The sequence below is a fragment of the Chelonoidis abingdonii genome, chromosome 7, assembly GCF_003597395.2.
Source record: "Chelonoidis abingdonii isolate Lonesome George chromosome 7, CheloAbing_2.0, whole genome shotgun sequence".
In the NCBI taxonomy this organism is placed as follows: Eukaryota; Metazoa; Chordata; order Testudines; family Testudinidae; genus Chelonoidis; species Chelonoidis abingdonii.
In genome coordinates, this window is record NC_133775.1 from 20,529,942 (window position 1) to 20,542,967 (window position 13,026).

At 39.8% G+C, this 13,026-nt stretch overlaps 1 protein-coding gene across 1 annotated transcript in view; it reads left to right on the forward strand.

Moving 5' to 3' along the window:
* IL23R (interleukin 23 receptor) overlaps positions 1-9,595 on the forward strand; it is a 44,769-nt gene extending 35,174 nt beyond the window's left edge. The window contains 4 exon segments of the mRNA XM_075067693.1: positions 3,609-3,683; positions 5,142-5,238; positions 8,111-8,201; positions 8,930-9,595. Coding sequence (XP_074923794.1) covers positions 3,609-3,683; positions 5,142-5,238; positions 8,111-8,201; positions 8,930-9,568 — 902 coding nt within the window. The 3' untranslated portion in view covers positions 9,569-9,595.
* Positions 9,596-13,026: the final 3,431 nt, after the last annotated feature.

Below are 13,026 nucleotides of genomic sequence, written 5' to 3' on the forward strand. Positions count from 1 at the left end.
GGTAATATAGATGTGAGTCACACTGGGGCAAAAACAAGTGAATAATTTTTCTTCTTCTTTTATGAATTAGTCACATTCCCACCTTTGATTATAAACTACAATGTCAGCCTGAATGTCAGGTCAGATCTGAAACTCATACCAAGACAATTGTATGAAATAATTCAACAGTTGACACAGCAGTGATATTGTGACACATACATTTCATCTCATATAAACAGTTGTGGAGAGGGTCCAGAGACAAAGAAGAAATCAGGTACAGTCTCTGAGTTTGGCAGTCTTCCTTTTTTGTCAACGTCTTGGTTAGACAAGACATTTTAAAAAGGAAATGTTAACTATTGGCACTAGAGCCAGTTGAATAGCAGAAAAGGTGATTTGTGAGTATTTTTATGAAGAGAGGAGGAATACTGTGCAGGTGGATGCACACCAGAGTTGCCCCTTTGTGATCGGGCTCAGGCATAGCAGGATCACTTCTTTTGCACTTCCACTGGTAATAGTGGCTTCAGCCATGAGATGGTCTGCCCCTTTCAAGCTCTGGCCAGGTCACACTCTTCTATCCACCTCTTGGGGATGGAAGGGAAACCCAAGCCTGCCCTCTCCTCTGAGTTCAGATCCAGAACCCAAAAGGTAGGCAGCTAAGTTCTGTGCCTGAAAGTGCCATATTGCTGACTCCTGGATTGCTTCCTTACCAGTTCCCTGCTTCCCAACAGGTAAAGCAATAAACATCAAATAACTGAAATCAAAGATAAAGTCTCAGACCTCCTGAGTGTGGCAAGGCTCTCCACTATGGGTTTAGCAAAGTCTCCTCAACCAGAGCCTCAGGATCTCTTGTAGTGCTCCTTCCCAGGAGCTCCAAGTAGATCAGTTCATCTCCACTGTCTACCTTCCTTCTGAGCTGGCCTGTTCCCCTTTTGAGCTCCTCCTCCAAGCCATGAATGCTTTGCTGGTATGGCAGGGTAGGGCCTCTTGGGCTCAGAGCAACAGCTTAACCCTTTCCTTATCAGTGTGGAGTTTGAATAAACCGTTATAAGTATTCTGTTCTGTTCTATACTGGTTCTCATACTGGCATACTCAACAGAATAGAATACTCATTTCTCCTCACTTGCTGTAAGAGTTTGTGTGTGTCGAGTCCCATTATTTGTTGTTTGAAAATATGTGGACAACCACTGGTTTATTCATGAAAATGTTTGTGAATCCCAAATGTTTCACCTGAGCTCATCTGAAACAGTGAGTTAATGGGCCTGATTAGGGAATTACTGGGTGAAATTCTACGGCCGGAGGTCAGACTAGATGCCCATAATGGTCCCTTCTGGCCGTAACATGTATCAAGCTGTGAAAATCCATTCCAGACCGCATTATTTGCTATTCCTATAATTCATTCATTATTCCCAAGTTTAAGAGTAGTTAGTCATCCAATCAGGGAACAAAAACAATGCCATATGCCTTTGATGACCAATCACACATACCAGGAATCACAAGTAGTCAAAGACATAGCTGAAAGAAATACTTTGTGAAAATCAGTTTGCATAAACTCTGATGAATGCTTGCAAAAAACAAATATATTCTTAGAAATCAGGACCGGGTCATGAACAGAACAAAGGGCCAAAGTTACCAGATAAACTATTTGCAATAACAGATTCAACTAGCTCTAAGTAACATCCATGGTGCAGGTATATTGTTATAATTTGCAATTTCCACCTCAGCCACATGATGGCAGCATTCCATGTAGAATATAGTAATTCTGTCTCAACTCACCAATATTGGCTAAATATATTTTAATATATGGATCAATACATTTCTCATTTCACACCCACAACTTCCTCCCTCCTCATAATTCTTCAGTGTTAACAAATGATATATTGTGAAAATCATCATACAATAGCAAGTCATCCTGACAAAATTTAACTTCATATAATGGACTTTTCACATAGGCCAACAAATTACAGCAGGTGAAAGTCATGTCATTAACCCAAATAGAGCACAGATCTAAAGATCTCCACTTAAAGAATTACGGTTCTTAATGACATGGCAAAATTGATTTTGCGCTAGATACGGTCACTATTATTATTACTAACTATATTGTAGTGGTGCCTAGAACAACAGAGGAACCAAAGAACCAAGTAAATTATACGGTGCATGGACTGTAAGTGTCCACAGTGATGACTCATTTGTATTCAATCAGTATTTAAAATGGTATTTCATATCCTGAGAATCAAACAGATGTTCGGAATTCAATACATCTTGGAATGATGTTTATCATTAGCAGTTCTCGAAATCCAGTACATATTCATGTGTAAACCTACAATATATTTTTCCTTTATAAAAAAAATATTGCATTACTCTACAGCAATGGCTCAAAGCTCAGTGTCATTCATCTCTACTTTTTACAACATTTTATTATAAGACTTAGTGTAATGATATTGTCTTGTTGTACGATAATATAAGATGTAGAGTTTTGAACCTTTATCCCTTAAAAAAAAAAATCAGTAAATTGTATACATAAACTCTTCATTGTTAGCTTTAAAAAGTCCTTCAAAATAAAGTATCAGTGTTGGATTTGCTTGCCTGAACTGCCAGGTCTAGAGGCACAGAGTTTGAATGTAACTTTTAAAAACATAGTCAGAAGCATAGAGTGGAACTTCGAAAATTAAAGAAAGAAGTTTTCCGTGAAATCAAAGATACCTCCTATTGGCTGAGGAAAATAGAGATACTAAGGAAATTGCAACAGTGAAACAAGAAAACAAGCTACTAACTTTGTTCAGTATAAATGTGCTTCCCTTCATGGAAGCTACTCACAATCCCTGGCCATCGCTCTGCATCCAGCCAGCCAAAATGAATGGTATCAAAAGGAATTCAACAGAAATTCAGGCAAGTCTTCACATTCTTCTTTTCGGACATTTAGGTTGCAGGGAGAAATGATTGAGTGGGTGGAGAGTTCTCCATCTCCTGGGAGTCCAGATTATGGAGACCTAAAATAGATATATAGATAGATATAGATATATTGATAGATATAGATATGGGTCTCCGGGGCTGTAAATAGGGTTATTTTTAAATGTGTTACAGTTTGTCATACTGGTCTGTGGTCTTGGCCATCAAAATCCACACTCTTTGGAGAAAAGCTAATGAAATCTCTCTGTTGGGAACCACTCACAGCAGAGTGGCATAGGGATTTTTCTCTTTTACCGTTTAAAAATTATACAAAGAGGCTCATTAGACAAGGATGCTTGGCAACTGCTCTACTGGCAGTCAGCACTGGCAAGAGAAATCTCAAGCATCCACCCAGTTAGGAGCAGCGGAGCTAAAAAGGGTAAGTATGGGCATTCTGCACTTGTGTCTAAATTCCAGACAGGTCTACAAAAATCCATACTGAATTGCTTGGACACCAAGGCAAATAGGTGCCAACAGCTGCCTTGGGGCTTGAGTGAAACAGCTCTATTTTTTTCCCCTCAGTAAAGACATGGGCAAAATGTTCAAAAACCGCCTAAGCATCTTGGGTGCCTAAATGCCATTTGGAACAGATTTAGGCACTTCATACCCAATTTTTAAAGGAAGCATATTCTGTAAGGTTGTCACTACAACACTGTTTTCTCTCCCTCATTAAATTATTTCAGTGAAAAGGTTCCCAACCACAAGCATTGATACTGGTCCTGTAATCATCGCCACAGCTACAGGGGAGATTTCCTATGGTAAGAAGATAATATTTCAGACTTGGTAAGCAAGAGTTTCTACTTGACCAGAAGTGGGTGGTTTCTGCTTTACTATGTGCTACCGGAGACTGTGAGAGGGGAGGGCAGTTTAGTGATGTGATAACAGAGAAGTTAAAAGTTAGTAACACTTGGTTTGTTTCTGGAGACATGGCCCAGCCAAAAACACACCTTTTCACCAGTTTAGGAATGCTGCATCCCTATAAAGCAAACAACACATGTTGGTTAGTCTAGGGCATAATACTAATACACCTCTACCCTGATATAACACTGTCCTTGGGAGCCAAAAAATCTTACTGCATTATAGGTGAAACCGCATTATATCAAACTTGCTTTGATCCGCCAGAGTGCTCAGCCCCACTCCCCTGGAGCACTACTTTACCGCGATATATCTGAATTCATGTTATATCGGGTCACATTATATCGGGGTAGAAGTGTAGATTGTATATACTGTGCTATTGCAACAATTATGCTTTAGGTCTTTTTGTTTTGTTAAGACCCTTAAAATTAAATGTATGTGACAACAGCTAGGATATGAGAGACTAAGACAAAAAATAAGATAGCATGTCTTGATCATACAGATAGGCATGTTGGCTAAGCTCTTTTGACTCCACAATTTGAGCCAAAGGCTTGTTCATTTCTCATGTAACACTAACCTCAGTTACTTTTCTGGTTTCTTGTCATCAATAATGGTACTTCTGTGTTGCTTGTTCAGAGTTAGGCAACCAAAACCAAACAAAAGATCAATTTAAAAGCAGTGTACACATTTGCTCTTATATGTAGCTAATGGTTAAACACAATGGCCGTATTTCTCAGAAGTGCTTGCCTGGAAACTCCCTTCCACAGCTAGCTTCTCACAGCCAGATCACAGCAGCAAATGTACAGAAGTATGCAGTGTAAAGCGTGCTGCTCCTCTAGCCCCTGGTCCTACACTCACTGAAGACAGTGATTTCTTGGGGTGCACAAGGAATGTACAATTAGGACAACAGTGCCCATTCATCTCCCTTGCTTTATCATTTTTAAACAAATGGGCTGAATCAAGCACAAAATATTCTATTTTGCATATTTCACCCCAGATTTTCAACTGGTGTAAATCAGCATCGCTCCATTGACTTTAGTGGAGCAATGCTGATATATGTCAGCTGAGCAACAGGCCCCGCAACATTTCTTAAAGTAAGAAAGATTTCTTCAGCCTTTCTAAGCTTCATTTTTGGAAAAATGTTTGTCCTCTCACCAGGCCGCTGGTTTACAAACTAATACCCCAATCCTACAAACCCTAATGCACATTAATAAACTTTATGCATGTTAATAATCCCATTGAGTTCAATGGGTCTACTCACACACGTGTATACATGTTTTCAGGTTTGGGACCTAGAAAAAAAAAACTTCCCTAAGATATAAGCTATTTGATTAATTCTCTCTTTTTCCCTCCCTTTTCAGATAATGATGGAGACGTTTTTTGGGGAATAGGCACTGGTGCGATCATACTATCAATTGTTTTCTTAACTTTGATATTTAAAAAAGCACTTAGAAAAAGGTACTGCTTTCTTTTCCTTCCCGCACCCTCCACCCCCAGTCTCCAGAATATGGCTCTTTCTCTGAAAACCCTAGAATTATAGAAATTGATCCAGTTTTGTACAGCCCCCTGTTATCCAGGGCAACTTTTCCCATTCATAATAATATGTTGCCAAAAGATGTCCAGATTTATTTTTATTTTTTAAAACACAATACGGTAGATAATCACAACACAAAATAATATGACCATTCCTTTGTAAAGCCCATATTTAGAGAACAAGGGGTATTTCATAGTATAGACAGATGAGAAAAAAAACAAAAAAAGCTTAATCTAAACCCAAATTAAGTTTAGTCTATGTTGGCATATATTTGATCTTTTAAAACTTTATTGCTAAGGCATAAATGAAATAACATAATAGCAGCCATACTGGGTCAGACCAAAGGCCCATCGAGCCCAGTATCCTGTCATCTGACAGTGGCCAATGGCAGGTGCCCCAAAAGGAATGAACAGACAGGTTATCATCAAGTGATCCATGCCCTGTCACCCAATCCCAGCTTCTGGAAAACAGAGGCTAGGGACGCTATTCCTGCCCATCCTGGCTAATAGGCATTGATGGACCTATCTTTCATAAATCTATCTAGCTCCCTTTTGAACCTCGTTATAGTATTGGCCTTCACAACACCCTTTGGCAAGGAGTTCCAGAGGCTGACAGTGCGTTGCGTGAAAAAATACTTTCTTGTGTTTGTTTAAAACCTGCTACCTATTAATTTCATTTGGTGGCCCCTTGTTCTTGTATTATGAGAAGGAGTAAATAACAACACTTCATGAGTGGTATAGAGAAAGTAAATAAGGATTTTATAGACCTGTATCATATTCCCCCTTAGTTGCCTGTTTTCCAAGCTAAAAGTCCCAGTCTTTTTAATCTCTCCTCATATGGAAGCTGTTCTATACCCCTAATCATTTTTGTTGCCCTTTTCTGAACCTTTTCCAATTCCAGTATATCTTTTCTGAGATGGGGCAACCACATCTGCATGCAGTATTCAAGGTGTGGGCATACCATGGATTAATAGAGAGGCAATATGATATTTTCTGTCTTATCTATCCCTTTATTGATGATTTCCAACATTCTGTTCTATTTAAATTATGCTTAAATAGAACTTGCCTATCAAAATCCCACATTAGTATATTTAGAAACAGGAAGAGATCATAGGAGAGGGGCAGCAGAAAGAAAAATCAGTCAGAACAGTTAAAATATTTTACAAAGACTTCCTGACATCCATTTTACCAATGATACAGTATCAAATGTATTGTATTCCCTGCTCCTTCCTTCTGAACCATGGACTTCACAAAACAACTGGCATGTTATTTGTGAATTACTTCGATATTTGAATCTTGTGCTTCAGTGAGATATTGATATCTAGGAATTCATCCACTGCTGCATCAAAAACACCTGTACAGGAAACTTGAATGAAATGCTGTGGTTCTTGGGCAAGCAGACTCCTGTGGCATAGACACCAAAATGGCTGATTGAAGATTTTCCTAATGTGGATTAACCTGCATATGGAGTTAACCTGCAAAGGATGGCACTAACACAAAGGAGGCTTAAGAGAAATATAAGGACAGATGGTGTTAAGGGGTTCATAGAATATCAGGTTTGGAAGAAGACCACAGGAAGTCATCTAGTCCAACCCCCTGCTCAAAGCAGGACCAATCCCCAACTAAATCTGGTTCTCTGAACCAGACACAGAATCAGAATCAGGTTTCATCTATTCTGCCATTGATGCACCTGATAAATAAAAGCATTTAATTGAAACCAGAGACTCCCGACTCCCTCAGGAACACTACCACACACTAAGATCAATGGAAGTTTGGCTCACTTAAAGTTTCTTATAAGTAATTTTCTTTTGTGTAGGTAACAGAGCAGCTTTGATTGTAAGAAAGTCAAGTTTCAATACCACAGTTTTTCTGACCATGTGCCTGAGCCAATCTCAACAGATCAGGAAATATATGCATCCTCTTCCTCTTAACATATGCTGTTTTTTCCAGTTTGACAGCTGGCAACATTGTAAATTTAAACTTATACATTTTGCACTAGGGCTTGGGCCAAACTAAAATGGCTTCTGTTGTTTCTGATTCATGAAAGCACCATCGGCCTTGCAGGCTACACAGCTGCAAAGGCTGAATCTGAGGATACTACATCCTCAGTAGTAGCCATCTAGCGTAAGACCAGAGTAAGTATTATGCAATTTCCAGCGCCTGTCCCCTTCCCAGGGGTGAAGCCAGACTCAACCTACCCCATCCTTCAGGCTCAGTCAGTCTGTTAGCATTGAACTGATTCATAATATTAGAAATGTGTAGGATTCAAGCTATATACTCTGGGCTCAATCCCACAAGTAATCTGCAAATGGTGCTCTCCATGGTTTCCCTAGGAATTCTACATATGGAAGGCTTTCAGGACTCACTTGTGTGCATCTACCAAGCTACTTTCATGTTCCTAAAGAGCCCTGTTCAGCTTTTACCTTTCTCTGACTTCTATGGGAACTCGATCTGAGAAAAGGGAGCTCAATTGGGCACTTAAATTGAAATAAAGGGAAATCTGCCAGGAGGTTTCAACACTATTTTTACAGTAAAAATGGGATTCAATTTTCAAAGAAATTCTGAGAATTCACAGCACGCCATATTTATATCACATTCCTGTAAGTAAAATGAGCCTTTAATACTCCTAGGGTAAATGTCACCCTTGGGCACAGGAAAAATGCAAGGCCTATATGCCACTGAAGTGAGACATAAGTTTTGCATAAGTCTCATATTGCCACTCTGTCCAGAGGCAATTTTACCCTGTTATGTGACTAATATAATACACTAACTTTTTCCTTATTTTATTTTATGTAAGAGTTAGCACAGCACTTGCATCATTGACACCAAAGTGGCTGACTGAAGATTTTCCTAATGTGGAAAACAGCAGTGTGGTAAAGTCACTCCAGGTAACTACTCAAAACAACATTGCAGTTCTTTTCATTTTTCTATACAGATCAAATTTAACTCCACATGCAAAAAATCATGACAAATAAATGCAGCCCAAAGTGAGAGAAATCTTCTCTCTCTGACAGATATGCTCTGGTTCAAACAGGAATTAATTCAGGCAAGTACTATGGTCTGTGTTAATAGGTGGTCAGATTAGCTTATGACAATAATCCCTTCTGGCTTTGGAATCTATGAACCTATCTGGAACAAGTTATGCTGTGGTTATGGGTCATGGCTCACCATGATTCCACAGCAAGCACAGTGACATTCTGGAGTGGCTCTGGAAATCAGATTGCAAGCTTTTTGGGGGCAGGAACCATCGTCATCTGTGTGTGCATGTACAGTGCCTAGCACCATCGGGTCCGACCTGGTTGAGATCTGGAGACTCTACTGCAGCCTAAGTATTAAACAATAGTGCTACAATCAGGACTGGCCCTGAAGTGTGTTGAAAAATATTCAGGCACACTCACCTGTTCCCTTTCCTCCTCCCCTCTAGTTTCCTTTGCAGAAGGTGGTTAAATGATGGTGTAACATGCTAACAAAGAGACCAAAAGGGAGAACAGGAAGGATAGGTGAAATGAGTAGGATTTTGAATCTGCACTCCAGTCTCTTTCTTAGGAAACAGCAGTGATACTTCTACCATTTACAAAATATTGTCTATTTGTTAATTTTATTTTTATTTTTTCAGGAAAAAAGCGAGTTAATGAGTTGCAATCCCAACCAGTTGTTCTTGGATAATGATGATCCAGTTGTTACGGAAGTACTAGAGACATCACTGCAGGAGGAGTGCAAGACCACAGACACCAAAAAGGGAACCAGAAAAGTGGCCACTGAGCATATGGCCATCTCCCAAAACTCATTGTTTGTCAGCGCTCTAGTCACTGAGCAGAACAATGGCTACAAGCCCCAGGTTTCCAACCGAAGCCCACTGGGAAACATATCAAGTAATACCTACAAAGCACAGTCCCAAGCACTGGATCCAAACACGTACCTCTCAAGCCAAGATACAAATGTTTTCTTAAAAGATTATACAAGTCCTATTACTTTCTTGTGGAATGCTGAAGGAACTGGGAGCAATACATTTTTACTTGAGAAGATTAACCTCATTTTAAACAACAGAAGTGGACAGAGCAACACTTTCAGTACAACAGATGAGGAACCTAATACACTTTTGGAAAACCAGTGGAAAAGTCCACCATCCACTGAAAATGTTCAAGAGCAGACGTTAGTTCCAGATGAGTTGGTCTCTTGCTTAGGAGCTGTGACTGAAGGATCCATAGGTATAAAGTCCTATTTTCCACAAACTGTTGGAAAACTATTTCAATAGAAATAATTGTAATAAAGAAATAATACTATTTTATGGCCGTGATACATCTATCTCTCTGAATTTTCAAGGATCAGAACTGAAAACATAATTCAAAATCTGAAGTTCATTTTCTTAAATTGAATCAAAAGACTTTCGGATGAGATAAAATGCTTTGGGTCCTTAAGTCACTAATCATTTGTAGTCATTAAATTCCCTTGGCTTTTCAGAAGAGTAAGTATATAAATCAGGTGCCCTAGATGAATTCAAATTTAGGGGATTATATCCTGCCTGCTTCAATTGTCCTTATAGTTCTAACTGGATATAGAATTCTTCTCCTATCCTAAAACATTCTCTTGTTAAATAGTTGCAATAGATATGTTTCACTCCAGAGCTCATTGTATTTTAGTGAAGGATAAAATTATCCCTATATGTATTAGCTGAAGTTTGTAAAATATCTTGGGATCCTTAGGGATTTAAAGGCACTACATTTAAGATTATTTTTATATATTGTATAATACAAGCCTGGAGGCTGAAAACACAAAATCTTTTCCATACAACTGAAAATGGATATTTAATTGTCACTTCCATCCTGTAATAAGAATAGAAGAACTACCCTTCAGCACACCTTGCCCTGCCCAGTTGACTTAAAACATCTTTCTAGACTTGCCACAAAACAATTCCTTCATACTAAGTTAATGGGAACAATGTTACTGATTTACCATCATCCCCTCCCATCCACACCCCCGCCAACTTCTCACTTCCTCATCAATTATTTTCTTTTAGTCCAGCATCAGTGTTCTGAGTGACCTGCAACATGGCAATGAGAATGTGCATTAGGTATGTTGCAGGGAATACAGTTTTGTTGAAATCAAGATAATGAAAAGCCAGGCCTCTCTTTTCCGATATGTACCTATGAGGATGGCCTGGACTGCTATCATGGAAAATTCAGCCTGTGCTTTTCAAGGTATCTCACAGTTTTACCTAGGCATTCTGAAACTTTAAATGAGAATGGGTTGTATCATTGTGTTTAATATTTTTATTTCACATGGCGAGTCAAAACTTTTCAAAAAGCTAACTAAATGGCATGTGTTTTAGAGACCTAGATATGACAGTAAAGGGAGTTTAAATAAATTCTTTAAAAGAGTAATTCCCCAGAACTACAAATAATTTTGTAATTATATGTCAGATTTTTATATCAAACTTTCAGCGGCCCATTCAAAAACTGACTTAGAAACGTTTGCTTTCCTAATAGTTTCTTTCACTGACAGCTCTTTGGCACAGGGACAGGGCTGGCTCCAGGCACCAGCGAAGGAAACAGGTGCTTGGGGCGGCCAATGGAAAGAGGCGGCACATCCGGGTCTTTGGCAACTGCGGGTCCCTCAGTCCCTCTCTTCTTCTTTGAGCTGCCGCTGAAGTGCCACTGAAGAGGAAGAGAGGGAGTGAAGGACTCACTGCTGAAGACTGGACCAGCATGAATGAGCTGCCGCTGAAGTGCTGCTGACCAGCTTTTTTTTTTTTTTATTTCCCTGCTTCACCGCTTGGGGTGGTAAAAAAGCTGAAGACGGCCCTGCAAAGGGACCTTCATTTGGTTCTGTGTTTCTAGAGCACCTCGCACAATGGGGTCCTGCTCCATGACTAGAGCTCCTAGGTGCTATTGCAATACAAATAATAAAATAATATTTTAACACCTGTAATTAAAATAAAAGTCTTTGTTAAGCACCAGGTATGGACCTACAAACATCATCCAATATTTAAATACACTGCTGGCTTATCATTGTCATATTAAGGTTTTTAGCCATCCAGCTACTCACATCCTAAACCATCCTGCTACAAACATGTTACTTGTGAGATGTCTAGCTCCACCTATGGGGTTGTTTTAAAACATTATCCTGAGGCCTGGCCTACACTACAAAGTTAGGTTGATGACAGCCGCCTTGCATCAACCAATTCATGCATGTGTCTACACTAAAATTTGTCTCCCACTGACATAAGTGCCCCATTCTGGTGATGCAGTAACAGGACCTCCCTGGACAGCCTCGAGTCCTGGTTGATGTACTGAGGTTGATGCAGAGTGAGTGTAGACATTGCATGACCTACGTCAACCCTACTAATCCTCTGGCAGTGTTTCTCAACCTTTTTGCAGTGATGCTGGAAAATAATTTTTAATAATGGGAGTGATGAAAGCCAGCTTCCTTGCCCCTGTCCACTCCCCTTCCCTCAGAGCTGGGGCCGGGAGCAAGGCTATGTCTCTGGGAAGGGGGGACCCAGACACGGGTAAGGGGGCCGAGGCTGGGGCCACAGCTAGTGGCGGGTGCGGGGTCAGCAGCCAGGACCCTGTGTAAAACTGAACTTTCAGCTGATGCTGCTCTACTGGCTGATTTCCATGCAACATAGTTTTCTTTGTGAGACACTGAACTCTCATGTGATGGTGTTCGGCCTTTCAACTTCCTCCAACCTCTGTGGATGCTCCATCCTGATTGATCAGAGAGAACTGATGCATTTGCAGCACTTTTGTTCAAAATGAAGCAGGGTGCACAGTACAGAGATTGGTTATGCTGGAGTACGGAAAAACAATCTCTTGTGCAGGTCTCACCATTTGGAAGAGTTTTTGTCAGCAGACAAGTAGGGAAAGCATGATTATCAGCATCTCATGGAATGTTACTTAGAATTTCAAAACAACTAACCTGAAGAAAAGATTGCACTTGGGCAGCATTGCTTGTCAATAATTCCACAGTCAACCTTGTAGTATTCATGAATTGCTCTTGCTGCATAAGATCTACATCTTCCTGTTGCTGTTGAGTTTCTTGATCGTACAAGGATCTTCTGCTGCATCTGTTACTGTTGGCACATCTCCTTATTGATGACTGTCCTCATGTTCAGGTATTGGCATTGAAATATCACTTGTTGCAGTTGCGGAGTTTTCATTATCTGTAGCATTGTTAGTTGGGTAAGGCGTGTTTTCCAGTGGTTTGAGAAATGAAGTTAGTGGCTTTGAGCTCTTAGCTACTGCTTCACTCACTTGTTTTCACCATCTGTTGCTTGCACCACTTTCAAATCTCCTCTTCATAGTGATCTCTCTGGTCAATATGTAGCCTATTCACACTTGAAATATTCTGCTGTAAATAAGTAGTTTATCTACACTTGAAATCTTCTACTGTAAACATGTACACAAATGCTGAAAAGACCTAAAATGAAGAAATACTAATTAAGACCACAAAAGAAAACAGTCAGACAGATTATTATCCTTATCATTGAATCAAAACTCAAGCACGCAAGGTATAATATAACAGGCTGAGCTGAAGACAAAGGGATGGCATATATATAGTAACACAGACATGGATACAGACAGAGAGATAATGTGCAAAAATTTCAAATGTGTATCCGCATGAAGCTCACTGTACAAGACTGTCCTCACAGATTTTCACCTTGAATCTGGACCTATAGACTACAAAAGCCTATGATGATGGCCAAGCTACCAA